The sequence below is a fragment of the Hippocampus bargibanti genome, linkage group LG08, assembly GCF_051943395.1.
Source record: "Hippocampus bargibanti isolate YZ-2025 linkage group LG08, ASM5194339v1, whole genome shotgun sequence".
NCBI classification, from domain to species: domain Eukaryota; kingdom Metazoa; phylum Chordata; class Actinopteri; order Syngnathiformes; family Syngnathidae; genus Hippocampus; species Hippocampus bargibanti.
In genome coordinates this window covers 24,982,314-25,008,559 of record NC_142741.1, presented here as the reverse complement: position 1 = coordinate 25,008,559, position 26,246 = coordinate 24,982,314, and the positions used below count along the sequence as shown (strand labels likewise).

Genomic DNA, 26,246 nt, shown 5'->3' with positions numbered 1-26,246 from the left:
TACAATAAAAACAACTCAGAACTTGAATCCATATCGTCAAACCGAAATTTTAATGAACCATATTTGGTATTTAATTTGGTTAGTTAATGAGCAACGCTAATTCGGTCATATTTTATCACATACATGTTAAATCTCACGATTTGGTCTGGAGACTCCAGATTTTGACCACAATACTCACAATAATTTGTCAAGTAAAACAAAAGAAAATGTAAAAAGCATTACATTTTATACTAATTGAATGTAAAAATAAACAATGAAAGCATTTTTGTGTTTTATTTACTTCTAATTTACACTTTTGTAACGCTCACAGCATTTTCAAACGCACCACAGAGCATTTGCAAATACACCGATTTATGAAACTTAACATGCGTGTTATCGTCATGCAATTTATGCATATAAATTAAACGTTTAAATACGGAGAGTACTCACCTTTACACCAAGAAATATTCTCGGGATCCATGTGCCGATTTTCTTTTCCGTATAACGAAATTTTACAAGGCAGGTGTTAATCTGACAACCGGAAGTGACGTCGAATCGAGGTGGAGAAGCTCCTAAACTATCCTCGCGCAATAGTGAAATTCAATGAAATTCACCTGTCTACCTTAGCTAATAGCTTCCCTTATAAATGTCTACAATTCCCGGATAAATGTTGTAGTATGTCGTACGTTATTTGAAATAATAAAAAAACGCGAACAAACGCAGAAATGCAGTTTACTGCGCATGCGCACTTTATGCCCTGATCAATCGACCGTACGCAGCGAGAAAAAAAAAATACAGTATATAAACAATTGATTACTTTTGCTGGTTTGCCGTATAAAAGTTGTCGTGCGCCGTACATTATTTAAAAAAAACGTATAAAATACGGGGGAATCGTATAATTTCACAGGTATGCAGTGTACACATTGACAAACGACAATTCACATTCATTCATTTGAGGACAATTTAGTTTTTCTTCAGCCTACGATGCATGTTTTTTTGGAATGTATTTTTTCCAACATTTTGAAAATCAATGTTGAAAAAGTATTTTTTTACTAGTGAGTGCATGATCTAATCAATGAACAACTACAACCAAGAAAAACAAATCTTTTTTAATGTCTCCCAAAACGTTTTTTTTTTTTCGCCCTATTTACACTATACAAGTTCAACAACTGATCATTTCCCTCAGCACGCCGACACACCAGAAAATAAGACAACAAAATAACCATGCAACAGAATTATCATAAAAAAAAACAAGCTTACTTACACATTAAAGGACAACCGACGCCTCCGGACAAGTTGTGTCCATAATTTGTAAAATAACTTGAAATGACTTCTACTGAGCGTGTTTTACGAAGATTCCACGGCATTTAGCTATATTTTACGTTTTAAGACTAGCGCTGAATATTCAGAAAGTCTTTTTTTTCGAGTTGATGATGATGCCTGACGTGACGTCACGGAGGGAACGCCCCTGACCGAGAAAGCGACACACAATGCATTTTGGGTACTTTGTTTGGTCTGGAAACTTCGTGTTGATGGCGAAATTAGAAGGAAAAAACATAAATAACGCGATGGTGAATCGTTGTGTGTTGCACCAAGACTACTATTTGATACTAGTTGACAGAAATTCACAGCAGACAAATCAGCCCATTTCCAACAGAGCTTGGACGCCATCTTGTGCATTTTCTGGGTGCTACATTGGAGTCCAGACGCCTCAAAATGAATTCGGAAGGACTTCTTTAATCGATTGCAAAGTGATCGTATCACCACTTTAAAGGACAACCGACGTCTCCGGACAAGTTGTGTCCATCATTTGTAAAATGGCTTCAAATGACTTCTACTGAGCGTATTTTACAAAGATTCCACCACATATAGCTCTATTTTACCTTTTAAGACTCGCGCTGAATATTTCCGGAAGTCTTGTGTTTGAGTTGGTGACGAGTCCGTACGTGACGTCACTGAAGGAACGCCCCTGACCGAAAAAAGGACACATTTTAGCAGTCCTTCCATCACGTCGATGCATTTTGCTGTGCTTGTTTGGTCTGAAAACATTGTGTTGCACCAAAAAGAGGCAGAAGAGGGCAACCAAGCTCCATGTAAGGAATTTATCAGCCTGTGGAGACGGGTTAATGCTTGAATCGATTGCAAACATTTATGCTTTCCTCTTCAGAACTATTTGAATCATATTCATAACCGGGTGAGTAACAAGAAAGCATTTTCTCCAAATCTGAAGCCATTGTTTTTATTCTAGAGTAAGGCAAGACGTCCTAGCGTGACGTCACGAACAAGGGGGCGGGACCTTCTGAAACTGGCCATTTCCGGTTTCATTTTGGGTCATTTTTATTGGTGTTTTTCATTTGACTAAAAATATCAGCCTGCGTGTATTGGGTATTTTAGATGCTCTAAAACGTTTTTCTGGTGTCAGTTAGGAAAGAAAAAAATGGTGTCGGTTGTCCTTTAACTCATTAAAAAAAATTAAATAACATAAGACATAAGAGAAAAGGGTATGAAATGGCATGGCGGGGATTCACGCTAGTCCATAATATCATTGTGTGTCAGCACATCAGAACGAAGGCATCCAGTGGAATGATTGTAAACAGGAGGAGAACATATGTCTCGAGTTGTCTTTTGACGCTTATGTTGGAGGAATGTTTTGAAACAATTCAAACATGCACGAGATAGTAAAAAAAGAGAGCACATTGTCCTTGGCGATAATGCTTTAAAGCAGTTTCACAAGTTGGTCTCATCCCACGTGGGGTCGTTCATGCTCTTCAACACCCTCCTGACGACCTTCTCCAGATCTTTGCGCGCTCTCTGCTCTTCCTCAAGCGATCGTTTCATCTTCTTGTTATCCTACAGATGGACAAGATAAAGTATATCTTTAATTAGGCAATAAGTGGGAATCATATTTTTGTTTGCAGAGGCGTATTGAACTACAGTGATACCTCGGTTTACGATCCCCTTGGCTTACGAACTTTTCAGTTTACGAACGTTAAAGTTATGAAAATTTTACCTTGGCATACAAACTATTTTTCGAGATACACACGGAGCCGCCACAATGAGTGATGGGTCGTTCGCGAACTAGCCCGTTCTCCTGACAACAAAATGGCCGCCGGCTTGTTTTGATCCTCAATTCCCCGCCCCCAGTCGTCTGTTAAAGCCACGTGATTGGTCAAGAACGCAGCAGTGAGGGGAGGTGGTTTAAACATTAAAGAGACAGGCAGACCGCAGAGAGAGAGCGTGACAAAACGGATAGAAAACAGTGACATTTGGACTCGTTTCAACTTTGATAGCAGAGTGTAGACTGCAAGGTTAAAATTCCCATCAGGCTCCACAAATAACCCGCATCTGTCATATCATCTATGTCATATTTTCAATTGCCAAATAAATTTGGGAATGGCAGCGAATGAGTTCAGAGCTGTGGCAAATGATTTATTTTGTGTGATTCACAATGTCAAAGTGTTTCTTTGAACAGTGTCTTGTAATGTTAGTAAAAGATCGATATCTTTAGCATTTACCTGTTTTAGCTCTTGTACCTCATCCCTCAGGGCATACACCACATCCACAAGGCTCCTTGAAAGGCAGGGAAGAAAAAAAATATGAGCTATAAGTAATGGGTTAAATAAAATACAGTGATACCTCGGCTTACGAACGCTTTAGCTAACGAACGTTTCGCCTTACGAACGTTAAATTTCTGAAAATGTAACCTTGTCATACGAACTATTTTTCGGGATACACACGGAGCGCCATAATGAGTGATGTGTCGTTCGTGAACGAGCCGGTTCTTGGAACTTCTCAAACTCGCCACTTCCGATGTCATTTTGAAGTAGTTTTGGGACACTTTAAGTCATTTTTTTGGTGTTTTGCATTTGACTAAAAATATCAGCCTGCATGTTTTGGGTACTTTAGATGCTATAAAACATTTTTCTGATGTCAGTTAGGAAACAAAAAAATTGGTTGTCCTTTAAGGCTTATTTAGTTGAAAATGATGTTCCATGGGAACGGATTATTCTTATTTTAATGGTTTCCAATGGGAAATTAATGTTTGGAATACACACTTTTCGCCTTGCACACACTTTCTGGGAACCATTTAAGTTCGTAAGCCAAGGTATCACTGTATCAAGATTGTTTTCTTGACTGCTTTACTGTTCTTGTAAATTCATATTTGTCATTTCTCGCATTGAATATGTTTTTATGATATTTTTGAAACGGTATTTGACACTTTTCAGCTAACTCATTTGTTTTTTTATCCTCAATTGGGTGGCGCGATTCTCAGCAGACTTGGACCGAGATGCAGGTAACACCATCAACTCGTCACCAACTAATCACGGGGCAGATAGCGTGTCTCGAATTGCGGAGTATGCAGGGATATCTAACACGGTCAGTATATCTGGCCTGTAAACTGTGCCGCCCGGAGCAAAGAAAAATACTTTAAAACCATAAATCAATACTTCTCTTCCACTGCGTTTTGTCCGTTACGACTGGAGTCATCGAGCAGGAATTTCTCCTCGCCGGGAATGATCATATGAAGCTCCGTTTCCCTTCGTGGTCCTGTTTCAAGACAAAAAAAGAAAAAGGGGCTCATAGACTTGAAAAGGTTGCTTTGTTTTACCTTCTCGAACTTTCAAGTCTTGGCAACACCAATTTGAGAAAAGTGTTAGTCGTGCAGAGAGCACACGTAAACATGGAAAGGGGAAGAAAAAAAGTGAAAACTAAGAGGTCATGCTCCTTAAAGGACAACCGACACCCTTTTTTTGTTTCCTAACTGACATCAGAAAAACATTTTATAGCATCTAAAATACCCAAAACACGCAGGATGATATTTTTAGTCAAATGCAAAACACCAATAAAAATGACTTAAAGTGTCCCAAAACTGGGCAGATTCAGAAAGTCCCGCCCCCTTGTTCGTGACATAACTATTGGTCACAAACTGCCCTGCTCCAGAATCAAAACAATGGCTTCAGATTGGGAGAAGATGCTTTCTTGTTACTCATCCAGTTTATGAATATGATTCAAAGAGTTCCGAAGAGGAAAGCATAAATGTTTGCCTTCGATTAAAGAAGTCCTTCCGTCTCATTTTGAGGCGTCTGGACTCCAATGTAGCGCCCAGAAAATGCATAAGATGGCGCCCAAGCTCCCGTTGGAAATGGGCTGATTTGTCTGCTGGGAATTTGTGTCAACTAGTATCAAATAGTAGTCTTGGTGCAACACACGATTCACCATTGCGTTATTTATGTGTTTTTCTTTCTAATTTCGCCATCAACACGGATCAACACGACCAAACAAAGTACCCAAAATGCATTGTGTGTCGCTTTCTCGGTCAGGGGCGTTCCTGACGTGACGTCACGAATCGTCATCAACTCGAAAACAAGACTTCCTGAATATTCAGCGCGAGTCTTAAAAGGTAAAATATAGCTATACGCTGTGGGATCTTTGTAAAATACACTCAGTAGAAGTCATTTGAAGGGATTTTACAAATTATGGACACAACTTGTCCGGAGACGTCGGTTGTCCTTTAAATAACAGTACAAAATCACCAGAAAGCACATCTACCAAAAGACAGATTTATTCCAAACTCATAATACAGCCATTTTGAGATTGAACAATTCTCCAAGAGTGACTTATCGAGACATGGTGCACATCAAGACAGAATTCACCCTGTATGTCCCAAATGCTGACTCCACAGGATACAACTGTCACAAAGTATAGCACGATACAGGACAGTGATATTCCTACGGCTCACTAAATGTATTTTTTTTCCCCCTGTGGCAATTAACGACTATTATTTACAGAAAAGGGACGATGTGCTCTTTATACTCTTCAGCCGACTGTCACAGTCTTCTGACATTGAGAGCGTCCATAGAAACGCTTCAAACCTCCCTCCCTTAGACTGAATACAGTGATACCTTGGCTTACGAACTTAAGTGGTTCCCAGAGAGTGTGTAAGATGAAAAGTGTGTGTATCCCAAAAAATAATTTCCCATAGGAAACCATTCAAATGAGAATAATCCGTTCCCAGGTCCCCATAAAACATAATTTTCTAATGTTCTAAGCCTTAAAACTACACAAAATACACCTTATTTTATGTATAATAAATGAGCTATGGTATTACAATTAAAGAATGAAACCGTAATGTATAATAAAGGCATTTTATTTGCCTTTGTGATGGTTGTTGATGGCTTGATGGAATGGAGTGGCCGCTTTCATCAGCATTAAACACTTGATGAGGAACGTAACCTTCTTCTTTCACCATCTTGAGGAATGATCCCTTGTAGGTGCTTTCTCTGCTATAATTTTACCTAGTTCCTCATCAATTGGGTTCTGTTTAGCTGGGTTGATAGCTTTTTGCATCAAGTGTACAGATGGCTTGTGCGGCTTATTTGTGGAGCCTGATTGATGGGAATTTTAACCTTGCAGTCTACACTCTGCCTTTGAAATGGCTTCAAAGTTGAAACTCACTGTCGTCTGCCTGTCTCTTTAATATTTAAACCACCCCCTCTCACTGCTGCATTCTTGACCAATCACGTGGCTGCAACCGAAGACTAGGATCGGGGAATAGAGGACACAAACAGTCGGCTGCCATTTTGTTTTTAGAAGAACAGGCTCGTTCGCGAACGACACATCACTCATTGAGGCAGCTCCGTGTACGAAAAAAAAGTTTGTATGCCAAGGTAATATTTTCTAAAATGTAACGTTCGTAACCCAAAAAGTTGGTAAACCAAGGTGTTCGTAAACCGAGGTATCACTGTCGTGAGATTAAGAGAGTTCATACATAAACTTCTAGCACACTGAGAATGTTTGCGAGTTTCGAGTGTGTTCGTAGATCCTTTTCAAGCCTCACTTAGAGCATATTTCTGAAGATTGAAGACTACAAATATTTACTTCAAAACGACAGTATTCTGAGATTGAAGGCGTTCATACATAGAAATGGTTCTGATAAAATGATTTTGTGGCTCTTCAATGTTAAAGGAAGAGCATTTACACCATATTACTTTACAGGAACACTGAATAGTTAATACATTTCCCTTTTAAGGAACTGTATCATACACGCTTTCGGTAGATGACAAAAAAAAAAAAAAAGGATAGCATTTTGACACATTCTCAATCCACCACTGTCCTTTAACATGATTGTGCAAAAATAATGGAAATTATTTCACCTTTTAACCAAACCACCACCCAAAAATGGTTGCTTTTGTAAACACTGACATTCAAATAAAATTAAAAACAAGATTACAGAATAAATACAAACAAAATTGAGTGTAAAGTGGACTATTATAATAGTACTCTAAATAGATGCCAACTTCAGACTTTTTAGTACCAACACTGGAAAAATACTTCTTCATGAAAATAGTGACAGGCCAGACAACACCTTCAGGAGGCTAAACAACAGGTAGCATGTTAGCTCGCCAAGAATGTCTGTACGGAGTTTTAATCAATCGCCTAATAACATTTTACACGTTTTGGGAAATTGGTTGAGCCTCTACCACAATTTTAAAGCGTTTATTTGAAATTTCCACTTTGAACAGAGCTGGAGGTAGATATGAGTTAGCTTAGCATAGCATAGCCTTGTGTAATAGATTTTGAGGGGCGCTTATAAATGAAATGTATCATTGTTATTATTATTATGATTAGCTATCTATTAGCTAGATAGCTATCTATTAGCTATGTAGCTGGCTGTCTATTTGGCTATCGAGCTAGCTATCTAGCATATCATGTGACTGTGAAATGACCTTGGGAGTTTTGAAGAGCGCTTGGAGATAAAATGTGTTATTGTTATTATTATTATTAGCTAGCTAGCCAGATAGCTAGCTATCTAGCTAGCTATTTGGCTCTCTATCTATCTAACATATCCTGTGACTGTAAAGTGACCTTGAGAGTTTTGAAAGGTGTGTATAAATGAAATGTATTATTATTATTATTACTATTATTATGAATATCAGACAGGAAAGGCTGTTGCCACGTCTCCTTTTCTCCCCCACTCCCCCCTTTTTTTGATTCTGACCGACAACTCAGAAATGTACTCTTACGGGCCACAAAGGGTTCCCCACGAAGGGGGGGGGTTCACATTCAAGATAAATAAACAGGAATGAGCAAACGCTTACTGCATGAAAGCTACAGAAAGAGAGGAGGCACATTGAAGGGGGGGAAAGTGGCAAAGGCAACAGGGAGCTGCGTTCAAAATCCTACAACTGTCCCAAAATAAATAAAGCAAATAATTTAACAAAAACAAATGAATAAATAAATAGATAGACAGTGATACTTTGGCTTACGAACTTAATTGGTTCCCAGACAGAGTGTGTAAGGCCGATAAGTGTGTATCCCAAAAAATTAATTTCCCATAGGAAACCATTAAAATGAGAATGATCCGTTCCCTGGTCCCCATAAAACATATTTTTCTAATTTTCTAAGCTTAAAACTACACAAAATATACCATATTTTATGTATAATAATTGTGCTATTGTATTATAAGTAAAGAAATAAACTGTACTATATAATAAAGTCATAATAAATACCTTTGTGATGGTCATTGATGGCTTAATGGAATGGAGTCATCAGCATTAAACACTTGATGAGGAACGTAGCCTTCTTCTTTCACCATCTTGAGGAATGATCCCTTGTAGGTGCTTTCTCTGCGATAATTTTACCTAGTTCCTCATCAATTGTGTACTGTTTAGCTGGGTTGATAGCTTTTTGCATCAAGTGTATAGATAGATGACTTGTGCGGGTTATTTGTGGAGCCTGATTGATGTGAATTTTAACCTTGCAGTCTACACTTTGCCTTTGAACTTTTTTTTTGTCGCTCTCCCTCTGTCAGCTGCCTGTTTCTAATGTTTAAACCACCTCCCCTCACTGCTGCGTTCTTGACCAATCACATGGCTTTAACTGAAAACTGGGGGCGGGGTGTAGAGGACTAAAAAAATGTCGGCAGCAATTTTCTTTTTTGGAGAATGGCTACACTCTCTCTCTCTCTGTCTATAAACCCCCCTCCCCCTCACTGCTGCATTCTTGACCAATCACGTGGCTTTAACCGACGACTGGGGATGGGGAATAGAGGAACAAAACAAGCCGGCTGCCATTTTCTTGTTAGGGGAACGGGCTCGTTTGTGAACGACACATCATTCATCGTGGCAGCTTCGTGTGTATCCCGAAAAATAGTTCGTACACCAAGGTAAAATTTTCATAAATTTAACGTTCGTAAACCGACAAGTTCGTAAACCGAGGTATCACTGTATGAAGAAAAAAATATTCAGACGATAAAAGAGGTAAGCGCGCTAGCTAGGTGGCACCGCAAGAAGAATTCTTTAGTTTTGGTGCGAGATGCAACTCTTGCGTGGCACCGAGCCCATTCGGTATGTGTGGCTGGTCCAAATGGAGTCGTAGTCTGAATCCTCCGAAAGGTCGGAGCTCAACTCCGGCCGAGACACGCTGCTGCGGCGGCCCGGCGAGTCCACAGAAGGCCGATCGGCGTCGGCCAATACGTGGTTGTGCATCAAGTCGGTGCCCTGCCAGGCTGGGATGGGGTTATGGGGGGGGGGGGGGGTGCGGGAATGTGGTGGGTGGGGTAGTGATGGGTGGAAGGTTTGTGCAGGTTTTCATGCACAACAAATGACAAAATTGTAGGGGGGGGGGGGGGGAATACGGGATGGGACAATGGAGCCAATGCAAACGAAAAGAATGGAAAAAGGTCAACCGGAGCGATGATGAGAGGAGGGAGATAGAAGAAGGAAAATTTACTGTTAGAAGGCACAGTTGAGGACATCGGGTTAATAAAGGTCAGCGAGGAATGAATCTAGGAAATTTGAAAAGGAGGCTAGTTGAAAAAGGGGCCAAATTCTAAAATTGATGGGCCCGATTTAACCACATTGCCGAAGTATACACAACTGATTGAAAAAACAACAACAAAATACATTCATTGGAGCATGATATTTCTAAATTGCAAATAAAAGAACATTTGACTAAAATCTATTTTTCTAATACAGTGATACCTCGGTTTACGAACCCCTTGGCTTACGAACTTTTCGGTTTACGAACGTTAAATTTATGAACATTTTACCTTGGCATACAAACTTTTTTCGGGATACACACACGGAGGTGCCTCAATGAGTGATCGATGAGAAGGTTTCTTCAGCCGTCATCTGTACAAAAGTGAAGGTTTCGGACGTTTCGCCTCCTATCCAAGAGACTTCGTCAGCGAACTAAAGTCTGACTGGTCGTATCGGCCCCATTTATATATCCCTAATGTCCAGACCTAGTGGTGCCGGACACAGCTATGATAGGTCCCTACTCTCAGGTTGGGGGGGGCGCGGGACTATAAATGGGGCCGATACGACCAGTCAGACTTTAGTTCGCTGACGAAGTCTCTTGGATAGGAGGCGAAACGTCCGAAACCTTCACTTTTGTACAGATGACGGCTGAAGAAACCTTCTCATCGATGGACCACTCCTGTACGACTGAGAGCTTACACAGACTCAATGAGTGATGTGTCAAACCCATTCTTCTAACAACAAAATGGCAGCCGACTGTTTGTGTCCTCTATTCCCCGCCCCCAGTCTTCGGTTAAAGCCACGTGATTGGTCAAAAACGTAGCAGTGAGGGGAGGTGGTTTAAACAAAGAGACAGGAAGACGAGTTTCAACTTTGATAGTTCACAGCCAGAGTGTAGACTGCAAGGGTAAAATATCCCATCAATCAGGCTCCACAAACAACCCGCACAAGCCATCTGTACACTTGATGCAAAAAGCTATCAACCCAGCCAAACAGAACACAATTGATGAGGAACAAGGTAAAATTATAGCAGAGAAAGCACCTACAACGGATCATTCCTCAAGATGGTGGAAGAAGGTTACATTCCTCATTAAGTGTATAATGCTGATGAAAGCGGCCACTCCATTCCATCAAGCCATCAACGACCATCACAAAGGTCAATAAAACGACTTTATTATACAGTACAGATTATTTCTTTCATTATAATACCATAGCACATTTATTATACATAATGAGGTATATTTTCTGTAGTTTTAAGGCTTAGAAAATTAGAAAGTTACGTTTTATGGGGACCTGGGAACGGATTATTCTCATTTTAATGGTTTCCCATGGGAAATTAATTCTTGGGATACACACTTATCGCCTTACACACTCTGTCTGGGAACCAATTAAGTTCGTAAGCCAGGGTATCACTGTACATTTTTCATTATTTTTCAGCAGATGTAACATCTCGCCAAAGAACAAGTTTTATACCGAATCTACAACTAACTATTAGTTGTATATTAGCTTGTCTACCTAATCTACAGCTAACTTGAAAAAATAAACTACAATGGGGCCAAACAAGGTAGCTTTGTTGTTTTTCCTTACTGGAGTTGAGCGTCTGCCTGGTCTTGGCACTGGTACAGTAGGCCTCAATGACTTTTAGGATCTGGGCGTCTTCTTCCAGAGCAGCGGTGCCTGAAATATACAAATATAGTGAAAATATCATATAAAATATATTGAAATATAATAAGACGTTATTGTCTGTCCGTCAATGTGGAAGAGAACGTCCTGTTCGGGTGGACGCTGAAAGAAAGGGATTGAGTTAGCGATACGATTATTGTTGTGGTTGGTTATGACCTCATACTGAGAGATAATATTTTGGTTCCAGTATCAGCGCTCATCATCCACAAATATCCTGCAGATATAAAGAGGGAAGAAAACATACTTTTCCTTAAGGCAAACTCCTCTTCTGACTGTTTCCTCTCTGGTTTGCGCTTGGGAAGAAGTTTCTTGACACTTTTCGGACTTTTACTTAGATCCTGCACACAAAGAGAGGACGGCCATTACTGCTTGAACGGGAGAAATTCACAATAAGTCATAAATAAAAGAGATTTTCTCAGCGGAAATCTAGAGGCTGATTTTTATTAATTTTCTTGAGAAATTTAGCATGTCAGCCTCATAGCGCAGAGGTGCAGGGTGCACTTCTGGTTTGGAGCCTTACAGAGTGGAGTTTGCATGCTCTCCTCGTGCTTGCGTGGGTTTTAATTCCTATTTTCCACCTTTTAACTCAATCATTTTTATTTTTAGTTTTGTATTTATTTTTATTTTTGTATTTGTTTGTCTTAAGTCTTAGTCTTTTATTTTATTTTATTGTTACGATAATTTTATTGTGACTATTATCTTATTGTTATTATGATTATTATGATTATTATTATTAGTGTTATCATTAATATTTTTATCATTGTTATTTTTATCATTATTATATTATTATTTTTTTTTGTATCATTATTATTACTTTTTATTATTATTTTTATTTTTGTTTTATTTATTTATTTTCTTACTTTCATTTTTGTTTTTGTATTTGTTTTTATTTTATTTTATTTTGTATTATTAATGAATTGAATTTTGTACAGCTGCCCTCATTTCAAGCTCATATAACTCCAGACCCATATAATTTAGGAATTAACTCTTTCATTCTGATGAAAGAAGAGAGCCTACTGTTTCTTACGCTGCATTGAATGTTTATGTCATCCTAAAACTCAATATTCTGTTGCTCCTGCAATTCGAGTGACAATGACAAAAACCCTGGCACTAGATTGGACACATTTTTTTGCACATGTCTGGCAGCGAATGAGTTAAAATCAATCGCCATAATTCATAGACTTTCACCTCTTTGTAGCAGAGGGCTGCAGAGGGTCGCAGTGGGGGTGCGGGCCGCAAGCAACTTAAGCTCCAGGGTTTGGGTGTGTTGGGAGGTTCCAAGGGGCCCCACATCAAGGTGCTGTGAGACGTTCCATGGGAGGAAGGGTGTGGAAGAGTGTGGTAGGTGGGGGCTACCGTCATGGCCCTGCCCTCCGCGTGCCGGGACGGTGTGACGGGATGGGATGGAAGCTAAGGAGACAAAGTGTTTCCAATGTACAGTGGGACCTTGGCTTACGAACTTAATTGGTTCCCAGACAGAGTGTGTAAGGCGAAAAGTGTGTATCCCAAACATTAATTTCCCATAGGAAACCATTAAAGTGAGAATAATTCGTTCCCAAGTCCCCATAAAATATCATTTTCTAATTTACTCGGCCTTAAAACTACACAAAATATACCATATTTGATGTATAATAAATGTTCTGTAGTGTTATGATTAAAGAAATAAACTGTACTGTACAATAAAGTCATTTTATTTACCTTTGTGATGGTCATAGATGGAATGGAGTGACCGGTTTCATCAGCATTAAACACTTGATGAGGAACATAGCCTTCTTCTTTCACCATCTTGAGGAATGATCCCTTGTAGGTGCTTTCTCTGTGATAATTGTATCTAGTTCATCAATTATGATCTGCTTAGCTGGGTTGATAGCTTTTTGCATCAAGTGTACAGATGACTTGTGTGGGTTATTTGTGGAGCCTGATTGATGGGATATTTTAACCTTGCAGTCTACACTCTGCTTTTGAATGATCAAAGTTGAAATGGGTCCAAATTTCACTGTTTTCTATCCATTTTCTCACCATTTTACCTGTTTTTCCCTTTTCATTTTTTTTTGTTTCAAGCTCTGTCCTCTCCTTTTCGTGTGTGTGTGTGTGTGTGTTTTCTCTCTCTCTCTGTCTGCCTGTCTCTTTAATGTTTAACCCCCCCCCACACCGCTGGGTTCTTGACCAATCACGTGGCTTTAACCAACAACTGTGGGTGGGGAATAGAGGACAAAAAAAAGTCTGCAGCCATTTCCTTGTTTGGAGAACGGGCTCATTCACAAAGGACACATCACTCATTGTGGCAGCTCCGTGTGTATCCCGAAAAATAGTTTGTATGCCAAGGTAAAATTTTCCTAAATGTAACGTTCGTAAACCGAGGACCCATTGTATTCGAAATCGGATGACAACAAACACGAAAAAAGGGGAGTGTGATCCCCACCGTGTGGCAGGGAACAGCGAGAGGTTTGTGGCTGGGCGCTGTCGCTGCAGTGTGCTTGATCTGCCGTGTTAGATGTTCAACCCAGTCTTGCAGGTCCTGCTGATTGGTACACGACACCTGAAGACGTTCAAACATGGAGCCTGCGCAAAAAATAAGACCGTGTAATAACACGCAACAAAATGCCGCAAGTCGCAGATGTCGAGGAGGTTTACCGCTGAGCTCAAAGGCATTTTTGTGAGCTTCGCAGTCTTCCAGCTTGCTCACCGACATGCTGGCCAGAGGCAGTTTTCCCTGTGGATGGAAAACACAGCATGAGAAGAAAATAAATAAGAATCATGGGAGCGTATTTCTTGACACTAACCTGGAATATGAAGCCGCTCATTCTGGGGCTGGCCGACAACATCAGGAGGACGTGGGGGAAAAGCATGAGGTATCGCTCATTTTTTTCCTGAAAGGATGAGACAGAAAATGTCTTCATCTTTATTGAGAACCAATGTACAGTAGTTGTAAAACTTTTGTTCAAACAGTAGCAGATATGAAACCAGAAATGCAAATATTATTTGTTATTCATGCCCTTCCTTATATGTCACATATCACCCAATTGATGCTATATTGCTTATTCACGGAGCTTCATATATGCTTCATATCGATACGGAAGGACTTCTTTAATGGATCGCAAACACTTATACTTTCCTCTTCAGAACTACAGTAAAGTCTCGTTATATCGATATTCAAGGGAGTCCGAAAAAATATCGATATAACCGGGACTATCGATATATCCGACCCTGTTTGCATGTAATTTTCTCCGTGCGTGCATAGAAATAGTATCGATATAACCGGGAATATCGATATATCCGATATCGATATAACGAGACTTTACTGTATTTGAATCATATTCATAACTGGATGAGTAACAAGAAATGATCCTTTTCCGATCTGAACTCTCTGAAGCCATTGTTTTGATTCTGGAGCAAGGCAGTTTGTGAAGAAGTTTCCTGACGTGACATCACGAACTAGGGGCGGGACTTTCTGAATCTCCCCAATTTTGAGCTCATTCGTGGCAGTTTTGGGCAACTTTAATTCATTTTTATTGCTGTTTTGCGTTTGACTAAAAATATCAGCTTTGTGTTTTGGGTACTTTAGACGCTATAAAACGTTTTTCTCATGTCAGTTAAGAAACAAAAAAATGGTGTCGAAAATGGGCCTTTAAGGGTGACCCCCGAAGAAGGAAAAAGTGTGGAGTTACCTCTGCCCCAGGACTGTGCACCAGGACCTGGCTCATGTACAGCACAGAGCCCAGAGTCTTGATGTCGTCACCCTCCCACAGTCGGATGGATTCGGTCAAGATCTGCAGCTCCAGCTCCTTACGCTTGCGCACTTCCTGGCATTGCGCCTGACATGGCGATAAAACGGGCGAGCAAAATTTTAGTCATACGGTAAGACTGTGAAGCGAAAAGCTACTACGCGACGTTTGCCTTACTGATAAATGTTTAAAAGTCGCCATGCACTTCTGGATGTCACTTCTATCAGGGTGATTCTCCTGGAAGACATCAAACGTGTTGTGTCATAATTACGAGAAGATATTCCGACTACCTTTGTGAGGATGTCGACATTACGGCACCTCCATGTGGCGCTCCAGTTCTTTAAGCAATGTGGGGTACTTGTCAAGCCTCATGAAAGGTTTACTAAGACCCGTGGTCAGGGTGAGTATCCCGGGGCTGACGGCACCTCGGCCCTCCATGAACTCCCCCAACGTCTCACTTTAGGACACAATTACAATTGACGGATAAAAAAAAATAAAGTGATCACTTGGTTTTAAAGAGAAAGCGGCGGTGCGTTCAAAGACGGCCGACCTGTGTTGCGTAAGCACGTTGACCGCACAGGGGTGGTTGGCGCAGTAAGCCACATAAAGAGCCTTCATTTGGGCCATGAGGTTGAGAAAGAAGCCACCCACCCTTTGCTGGGTCTCTGGAAGCCTTCAAAGAAATAACAACAAAGGAATTGATACACTTAAAAATGCTTACTTCTGGATTGGCTGAAGGCCTAGCTAGCTATCTTTTAGCTGTCTATTAGCTGGCTTTCTATCCGAGTTACTTAGCTATGAGCTGTCTATTAGCTATCGAGCTTTCTATCTGAGTTACTTCCGCGTTGAGTGAAGGCCTAGCTAGCTATCTGTTAGCTGTCTATTAGCTAGCAAGCTTTCTATCTGAGTTACTTCCGGGTTGAGTGAAGGCCTAGCTAGCTATTTGTTGGCTGTCTAGCTTTCTATCTGAGTTACTTTCGCGTTGAGAGAAGGCCTAGCTAGCTATCTGTTGGCTGTATATTGGCTGGCTAGCTTTCTATCTGAGTTACTTCCGGGTTGAGTGAAGGCCTAGCTAGCTATTTGTTGGCTGTCTAGCTTTCTATCTGAGTTACTTCCGCGTTGAGTGAAGGCCTAGCTAGCTATCTGTTAGCTGTCTATTAGCTAGCAAGCTTTCTATCTGAGTTACTTCCGGGTTGAGTGAAGGCCTAGCTAGCTATTTGTTGGTTGTCTAGCTTTCTATCTGAGTTACTTCCGCGTTGAGTGAAGGTCTAGCTAGCTATCTGTTACCTGTCTATTAGCTATCAAGCTTTCTATCTGAGTTACTTCCGTGTTGAGAGAAGGCCTAGCTAGCTATCTGTTGGCTGTATATTGGCTGGCTAGCTTTCTATCTGAGTTACTTCCGGATTGAGTGAAGGCCTGGCAAGCTATCTGTTCGCTGTCTATTAGCTGGCTAGCTTTTTATCCGAGTTACTTCCGGGTTGATTGAGTGAACGCTGGCGCGTGTGGCTGCCGCTGCTCACCCACAGAAAAACTGATCCAGTGACTGTAAGGTGACCTTGAGTTTTGAAAGGCGCTTATAAATGAAATGTATTATTATTATTAGTAGTAGTAGTAGTAGTAGTATGTATTAGTATGAGTATTATTATGTTTAACATTGCAGTACCAAAGACCAACACTAGAGGGCTTTATATGAGTGTTTCCAAATAAGCTTTTGCCACGATTGCTGCTGCTGCAGTGGGACTATTTAGGAGAGTGGGAGTGGGCGGGGGATATACTTGGTGCATTCCTCCAGTGATTGGACGAGCATCTGTTGGAAGGTGCTGATCTCCTCCAGGTTTCCAAGGATAAGAGATACATCCGAGCCGCTAAGCCTGGAGGACGAGGTGAGAGAGAGGGTTTGTGACTATTTAGTTGTGTTCGTTTCGCACTGTGGCTCTGACTCTGCAATGCGGTCGTACTTTTCGAAGCTCTGAAGGGAGCGGAGGTAATTTGTCAGGAGGATCTGGAGGTCCTTGGAATATTCAGTCTCGGTTTCCAAAATGTTCTGCAACACCTAAAATAAAAGATGTGAAGCTCCATCATCAATTCAGAAAGTACAGTTGAAACTACAGTGATACCTTGGTTTTCAAACTTAATTGGTTCCCAGACAGAGTGTGTAAGGCGAAAAGTGTGTATCCCCAAAATTAATTTCCCATAGGAAACCATTCAAATGAGAATAATCCGTTCCCAGGTCCCCATGAAACATAATTTTCTACTTTCTAGTTTTCTAAGCCTTAAAACTACACAAAATATACCTTATTTTATGTATCATAAATGTGCTATGGTGTTATAATTAAATAAATAAACCGTACTGTATAATAAAGTCGTTTTATTGACCTTTGTGATGGTCGTTGATGGCTTAATGGAATGGAGTGGCCGCTTTCATCAGCATTAAACACTTGATGAGGAACGTCGCCTTCTTCTTTCACCATCTTGAGGAATGATCCCTTGTAGGTGCTTTCTCTGCTATAATTTTACCTTGTTCCTCATCAATGGTGTTCGGTTTAGCTGGGTTGATAGCTTTTTGCATCAAGTGTACAGATGGCTTGTGCGGGTTGTTTGTGGAGCCTGATTGATGGGATATTTTAACCTTGCAGTCTACACTCTGCCTTTGAACTATCAAAGTTGAAACGAGTCCAAATGTCACTGTTTTCTATCCATTTTGTCACTCTCTCTGTCTCTTTAATGTTTAAACCACCTCCCATCACTGCTGCGTTCTTGACCAATCACGTGGCTTTAACCGACGACTGGGGGCGGGGAATAGAGGACCAAAACAAGCCGGCTGCCATTTTTTTGTTAGGAGAACGGGCTCCTTGGCGAACGACACATGACTCACTGTGGCAGCTCTGTGTGTATCCCGAAAAATAGTTTGTATGCCAAGATAAAATGTTCATAAATTTAACGTTCGTAAACCGAAACGTTTGTAAGCCAAGTGGTTCGTAAACCGAGGTATCACTGTATTTCTAACCTGCTTACCAGGTTGTAATATGTCTTGCTAATGGCCGATGTGTCAAAGCCTTTAGGTGGACTTTTAAGGGTACCGGATTTAGGTGACACTTGCTTGTCTATGGGAAGAGAAATAAAATAGAGTGAAAGCCTCCATACAAAACATCTTAACGTCTGTAAAAAAACAGTAATGGCACCCACCGCAGCCTTTGACTTCACGGACATAGTTGCTAGGAAACCATCCCGTCTTGCCGTTGAGGGTGCCCTCCCACCAGCCCCCATCCTCTTGACGAGTCACCCCAATGATGTCACCCTTGTTAAAAGTGAGTTCATCCTCGTTGGTTTGCAGGAAGTTGAAACGCGCCTTCACCAGCAGCTGCTGCCCACTGTTCTCTGACATGTCCTGAAAAGAGAAAGGAAAAAAAATACATTTTGAGAAGCTCTGATCTGATGATGACAAAGAAAATATCCAATGACACTAAAATGTTCGACTGTGCAATTTAGACGAGGCTTTGGTGGTATCTAGAACTAAAACTGCAAATTGGTGTACAGTGATACCTCGGTTAACAAACCCCTTGGCTTACGAACTTTCCGGTTTACGAACGTTAAATTTATGACAATTTTACCTTGGCATAAAAACTATTTTTCGGGATACACACAAGGCTGCCACAATGAGTGATGTGTCGTTCGCAAACGAGCCTGTTCTCTTAACAAGAAAATGGCAGCCGGCTTGTTTTGGTCCTCTATTCCCCGCCCCCAGTCGTCGGTTAAAGCCACGTGATTGGTCAAGAACGCAGCAATGGGGGGGGGGGGGTTGCAGACAGAGAGAGAGAAGCCATTCTCCAAAAAAAGAAAATGGCAGCCGATATTTTTTTGTCCTCTATTCCCCGCCCCCAGTCTTCGATTAAAGCCACGTGATTGGTCAAGAACGCAGCAGTGAGGAGGGGTGGTTAAACATTAAAGAGACAGGCAGACGACAGAGAGAGAGTGACAAAATGGATAGAAAAATGTGAAATATGGACTTGTTTAAAATTTGATTGTTCAAAGGCAGAGTGTAGACTGCAAGGTTAAAATTCCCATCAATCAGGCTCCACAAAAAACCCGCACAAGCCATCTGTACACTTGATGCAAAAAGCTCTCAACCCAGCTAAACAGAACACAATTGATGAGGAACTAGGTAAAATTATCGCAGAGAAAGCACCTACAAGGGATCATTCCTCAAGATGGTGAAAGAAGAAGGCTACGTTCCTCATCAAGTGTTTAATGCTGATGAAAGCGGCCACTCCATTCCATCAAGCCATCAACGACAATTACCAAGGTAAATAAAACGACTATTATACTTTACAGTTTATTTCTTTAATTATAATACCATAGCACATTTATTATACATAAAATAAGATATATTTTGTTTTAAGGCTTAGAAAATTTGAAAATGATGTTTTATGGGGACCTGGGAACGGATTATTCCCCTTTGAATGGTTTCCTTTGGAAAATTAATTTTTGGGATACACACTTTTCGCCTTATACACTCTGTCTGGGAACCAATTAAGTTCGTAATCCAAAGTATAACAGTAAAACTGCAAATGGGTGTAATTATCAGCATACATATAGCGACAGCATCGGTCGGCATATGTGATTCAACACAATCCAACATTTTGGACTTACCAGACTGCGAAACTGGTTCTGCAGCAGCTTGGAAGAGCGACCCAGTGAAGCCTGGGAGGCAAGAGACTCAAAGGACTTGATACGATGGGCGGAAGAGTGTCGGGCGCACACTGAATCACTGCCCACGCCGATATCTGGAGAGGAGATGAATAAAAATACCCCAGACTTGGTAGCTGCGATCGGCGCCCACACAACACGTTGATTGACGACTCGACTGTTTTCCGATGAGAAACAACCACTCGTAGAAAACGCTTGACACAGAGAGTTGCACTAACCTGCCGTTACTTTATTCAGAGCCACCAGACTACTCAGCACCTTTGAGAAGTTCAGGCCGAGAAACAGGTCATTGGCCTCAAATGGCTGCGGATGAGACGGGAGACAACGAGAGGTGGTTGATAGCGTCACAAATGTTTTCATCGCCAGATGATGTGCAAAAATATGTCCTCCAGTGCCAGGGTTTTTGTCATTAGCACTCAAATTCCAGGACCCGCAGAATATTGAGTTGTAGGACTACATAAACATTCAATTCAGCGTAAGAAACCTTAAAGGACAACCGACGTCTCACGGACAAGTTTTGTCCATAATTTGTAAAATGGCTTCAAATGACTTCTACTGAGCGTATTTGACAAAGATTCCACCGCATATAGCTATATTTTACGTTTTAAGACTCGCGCTGAATATTCCGGAAGTCTTGTTTTGGAGTTGGTGACGAGTCCTCACGTGACGTCACTGAAGGAACGCCCCTGACCGAAAAAAAGGACACATTGTAGCAGTCCGTCCATCACGTCAACGCATTTTGCTGTGCTTGTTTGGTCTGAAAACGTCATGTTGTACCAAAAAGAGGCAGAAGAGGGCGACCAAGCTCCATATAAGGAATGTATCAGCCTGTGGAAACGGGCTGATTAATTCCTCACAGGGAGCTTGGTCGCCATTGCAGTCCAGATGCCTCAAACACGGAAGGACTTCTTTAATCAATTGCAAACATGTATGTTTTCCTCTTCAGAACAATTTGAATCATATTCATAACTGGATGAGTCACAAGAAAGCATCTTCTCCTAATCTGAAGCCATTGTTTTGATTCTCGAGCAAGGCAAGACGTATCGGTGTGATGTCACGAACAAGGGGGCGGGCCCGGACCTTCTGAAATTGGCCATTTCCGGTTTCATTTTGAAGTCGTATTTGGACACTAAGTCATTTTTATTGGTGTTTTGCCATTTGACGAAAAATATCAGCGTGTGTGTTTTGGGTATTTTAGATGCTATAAAACGTTTTTCTGATGTCAGTTAGGAAACAAAAAAAAATGGTGTCAGTTGTCCTTTAAGCATACATTCCACACAAGATATAGCACTGAAGCAACATACAAACAAATTCACCTTACAAACGACCGCTCGGTAACGTATCTCGTTCATAAGATGGGGAGCGTCTATAACAACAATTCTTTCACCGTTAAAGTATTTCCGAAGTACAATTCACTTACATCGCCTTTGCTTTCAAAAAAATGATGTCAATAACATGACAGCGGCAGCACTGAGAACAACCAGAACTTATCATGGAGACACGGCGACAGTCGCAAAATGAAAACCGATGCCGTTCAACGTCAACATTCACATCAGTGTGACTATCTCAGTATGAATGGCAGCGATTGTATCTTTCAAGCGCGCTGCTTATTTGTGCTTCAGTAATACTAAAGATGAGCGACGGAGAATCGAATCTTCGTAACATCTTCCGCTCTGATTGCTGATATGCCTCGAGGTGATGTGTGGATGTGGCTTTCAGGTTTTTCAACACTGCGACGATACAAGTGTACACAGTATTTGTGTGCGTGCTTTACGCACGCGAAAATTCGCAGAAAATGACCCATCCAGTGCGAAAGCATATTTCAAAACGGTCACTTTTTCAAATGGTTCACCAATCAAACAAGAGAAATATGATGACAAACACAATGCGTGTCGGCAAATGTTGACTGCCACGTGATATAATAAAGTATGACCTTAAAAAATCCCCACATGGAGGCATAACATTCTGATAAAAGCGGCGGGTCAATTACCGTATTTTCCGGTGTAGAAAGAGCACCCAAAAGCCTTGATTTTCTTCAAAATATGGTGCGCCTTATATGTTAAAATATCCCATCAATCAGGCTCTACAAATAACCCGCACAAGCCATCTGTACGCTTGATGCAAAAAGCTATCAACCCAGCAAAACAGAACACAATTGATGAAGAACAAGGTAAAATTATAGCTGAGAAAGCACCTTCAAGGGATCATTCCTCAAGATGGTGAAAGAAGATGGTTACGTTCCTCATCAAGTGTTTAATGCTGAAAAACCGGCCACTCCATTCCATCAAGCCAACAACGACCATCAGAAAGGTCAATAAAACGACTTTATTATACAGTACAGTTTGTACTGTGATGAATTAATCAGCCTGTTTCCACAGGCTGATAAATTCCTTCCATGAAGCTTGTTCGCCCTCTTGTGGCGGCTTTTTGGTGCAACACGAGGTTTTCAAACCAAACAAGTACAGAAAAATACATTGACGTGATGGAAGGACTGCTACAATGTGTCTTTTTTTTCGGTCAGGGGCGTTCCTTCAGTGACGTCACGTACGGACTCGTCACCAACTCAAAAACAAGACTTCAGGAATATTCTGCGCGGGTCTTAAAACGTAAAATGTAGCTATATGCGGTAGTATCTTTGTAAAATACGCTCAGCAGAAGTCATTTGAAGCCATTTTAACAAATTCGGTTGTCCTTTAAACGCAGCCGGGCGATGGGTGCCTGTTCCCCGGCTGCAGCCTCCTCCCCCCATTGCCAGCACAGCGGCAAGCTTTGTTTCACAATCTCCACTTGAAGCGTTTTATATTAGCATTTAAAACGTAACTTGCGGGGTAGAATATTTAGGTGATGTTTTAAAATCTCACATACGAAGGACTCTTACCTCGACGCGGAAAGATGTGCAGCCCTTGACAAACTCCTTTATGTTGCTCAGACACTCGCCGTCGTTTTTGGGCTCCTGGTAGATCTGGAAGGGACGTGGGAAGCCAACATTAGTGGCTCATTTCTAAAATCTACGAGTAGGGGATTTCTTTTGCGTTCCGAATGATTTAACAACCACCGAATATAGTAAATATAAACAATAATAGCGGTGATTAACAATAACACTGTGGAGGGAGCTCTGGAGCGTGTAACACCCCGGAAGGCTGTGCTCAACTGACCCTGTGAGCTTCCGTAGCGATTTGAGAATAGAAATGAGTCGGGTTGGACACACTCAACGGAAGTGACGTCAGAAAAATGGTTTCCCCGGAGTACATTGAGAATCCCTCCGCTCTTTCTCTCTCTCTCTTCTCATATCTACTCTTTTAATTTTTTTTGTACGATGGTTATCTGTTCTATTCTTACTTCTTATGCGGTTATGTATTGTTTGTGACGCGATTATGTATCGCCTAATGTATGTTCCCAATTGTTTACAAAATGTTAACAATGCAGAAAGATTTGTTGAGACGCACTTTTGAATTACTTCTAGAAGCTGCACGAGCTATTCAAAGCCAGTGTGTTTGATTGATTTTGTTTTGTTTGCAGTGTTTGTTTGTTTCTTTTACTTTGTTTCTTTGCATGCCATTTGAATAATAATAAAAAAAAACACTGAGAAACGAATGGAGTTGGGTTGGAATCTCATAGGAAGTGACGTCAGAAAGATGGTTTCCCCCATTGTACATTGACAAGTTCTTCCCGTTTAGGAAAATTCAACCTTCAAATGACGATGTTTCTCAGATAACAGAGGGGGCATAAACGATTAAGATAAATAAACATAAAAACGAATTAAGACAGCCCGTCCCTATTGATTCACTATGGTCCACTCAAACAGATTTGAAACATTAGAACATATTTTTTTTAAATGTGACTCAGTGGGTGCTTGAATTCTCAACAGTCTAATACTGTGTCATTATTTTTAAAAAAATAATGCTCCAAAAATTTTGGAACCTATGTTTTGACTGCGCCGCTTGAGTTTCTTGCATTTTTTTCCCCCTGGTCAATCAGATTTGAGCCTCTGTGTGCTTTCAAGTCAATCTAATCTGTTTGGGATTGAGGGTGTACTGATGCCAAGAGCAAGTGCACGGCTAAAGTGTAGCTAAATGATTTGCTTGTGCACACTGGTTGTTCTTTCTTCATGTTGAATTTTGTTTGCATTTATTTTGAGAGTATGTCATGTTTATTATTAATTACAAACAGATCAAAATAAAAATCAGGATAAAATACCTAATTAATATGATTTGTATTCATTTCACTGTGATCTGTAACATTTACATTTGTGAACAGATTCTCAAAACTGCAGCGCTGTAGCTGTTGAACATATCGCACTTGTTATATTATTGAGTAGTCTAACAACAGATCAGTTAAAGGACAACTGACACCGTTTTTGGGGGGGGGGTTCCTAACTGACATCAGAAAAGCGTTTTATAGCATCTAAAATACCCAAAACACGCAGGCTGATATTTTTAGTCAAATCCAAAACGCCAATAAAAATGAATTAAAGTGTCCCAAAACTACTTCAAAATGACCTCGAGTTTCAGAAGGTACCGCCCCCTTGTTCGTGACGTCACCCCAAGACGTCTTGCCTTGCTCTAGAATCAAAACAATGGCTTCAGATTCAGAGAAGATGCTTTCTTGCTACTCATCCAGTTATGAATATGATTAAATAGTTCTGAAGAGGAAAGCATAAATGTTTGCAATCGATTAAAGAAGTCTTCCCGTATCAATTCAAGCCGTCAATTACAGCAATGTAGCACCCAGAAAATGCGAGTAGAAAATGATGTTTTATGGGGACCTGGGAACGGATTATTCTCATTTTAATGGTTTCCTATGGGAAATTATTTTTTGGGATACACACTTTCCGCATTACACACTCTGTCCGGGAACCAATTAAGTTCGTAAGCCAAGGTATCACTGTACCTCCCTGGGGGGGGTGCTCCTATTGAAACTGGGTCGGGCTGTTTGCTGACGGACATAAACACCACACTGTGTCTTTAAAAATACAGAGAAAGAAAGAGAGAGAGAGAAACTGCGTTTGCCTGGTCAAATCAATGGCGGCTTATAGCTACAGTACTGTACATGTTTCACATTTTAGCACATCGCGTTCATTTCGTATTAAATAAAACACATTAAAAGGTGACGTCAGTGTAACTAACAATTCCCATGCTACACAGTGATAATTTGTGTTGTTATTTTTAAAACCTGCGCACGAGCGTTGTATTCCACGTACAGCAATAATAATAATAATAATAATAATAATAACGTCGTGACCTACTAACGAAATCTCCTCATGGGCCAGTGGGCAGAAAGAGAGAAGCCAGACAACAAACCGCGTCGCGTCCACGGATGTGGGCAAGCACACACACACACACACAGACACGCCGACCGTATGCGGACGGAGCGAGTCTGGCTTGGGAGGAGGGGGTGGCGGCGTATAACAATCGCTCTCTTACTTTCTCCGTAGATCCGGGGCTGAGGCGCTCCAGGAGCCTGCAAAGCACCACGCCGTCCTTGAGGGAGCTCTGCAGGAAAGCCTCGGGGTCCGCGATGCTCTTCTTGGGCGAGTCGAGCACGCCGAGTGTAATGAGCCATGTTACCGTTTGCTCCGACGAATTCATGGCCACATTCGAGTCGGGGAAAAAGGCCGCGGAGGGTGGGAGAAGGGGGTGGGGGGAAGGGGCGTGCGTGGATCTCGACAGCTCCTGGCCCCGTTTCACGCTGTCATCTCGGAGCGTCCGCAGGAATGACGATGCACGCGGGGGGAGAGGAGAAGATAGATAGATGGAGAAGAAGGAGGAGGAAGGGGGTGGTCCGCCTTCTCCACTTCCTCCGTGGTGTGTTTTCCCCTCCCTCAATCTGTCAGACTCTGCCGACGACGACAGTCGCTCGGTGATGTCACGCACGCGTGTGGGGAGGTGGGGGTAAATGTTTTCATGGACCACTTCCTGTCAGCGGGACATAAAATAACGGACACCATGTGCTCTGACACAATGTTTTTTTTTTTGCAATGGTGTTGTGCTAATAATAATAATAATAATAATAATAATAATAATAATAATACATTTAATTTCTAAGCACCCTTCAAAACTCTCAATGACACTTTACAGTCACCAAGACTACCAATTGCGGTAAAACGCATAAAGAAGGTGTTAAATTGACACAAATTCCCAGCGGACAAATCAGCCCATTTCCAACGGGAGCTTGGGCGCCATCTTGTGCATTTTCTGGGACGCTTCATTGGAGTCCAGACGGCTTGAATTGATACAGAAGGACTTCTTTAATCGATTGCAAACATTTATGCTTTCCTCTTCAGAACTATTTGAATCATATTCATAACTGGATGAGTAACAAGAAAGTATATTCTCCGAATCGGAACTCTCTGAAGCCATTGTTTTGATTCTGGAGCAAGGCAGTTTGTGAA

At 41.2% G+C, this 26,246-nt stretch overlaps 1 protein-coding gene across 2 annotated transcripts; it reads right to left on the bottom strand.

Annotated features, from left to right (window-relative positions):
- Nucleotides 1-1,073: 1,073 nt before the first annotated feature.
- On the bottom strand, nt 1,074-25,714 carry arhgef7a (Rho guanine nucleotide exchange factor 7a). Of its 2 annotated transcripts, XM_089003436.1 has the most exons (22): nt 25,279-25,714; nt 22,734-22,817; nt 20,074-20,158; nt 19,799-19,932; nt 18,335-18,536; nt 18,164-18,252; nt 17,107-17,201; nt 16,924-17,019; nt 15,699-15,821; nt 15,467-15,605; nt 15,326-15,385; nt 15,092-15,238; nt 14,207-14,293; nt 14,058-14,136; nt 13,846-13,985; nt 12,612-12,833; nt 11,668-11,761; nt 11,328-11,417; nt 9,302-9,487; nt 4,428-4,527; nt 3,495-3,549; nt 1,074-2,829 (listed from the first exon to the last, which is right to left on the bottom strand). In XM_089003436.1, the coding sequence occupies exons 1-22, from the start codon at nt 25,441-25,443 to the stop codon at nt 2,707-2,709; spliced, it is 2,595 nt and encodes an 864-aa protein (XP_088859562.1). In that variant the 5' UTR covers nt 25,444-25,714; the 3' UTR covers nt 1,074-2,706. The 2 variants fall into 2 exon arrangements, with proteins under 2 accessions (XP_088859562.1, XP_088859561.1); XM_089003435.1 differs by lacking the exon at nt 9,302-9,487 and having other exon boundaries at nt 25,279-25,711.
- Between the last annotated feature and the right edge of the window lie 532 nt (nt 25,715-26,246).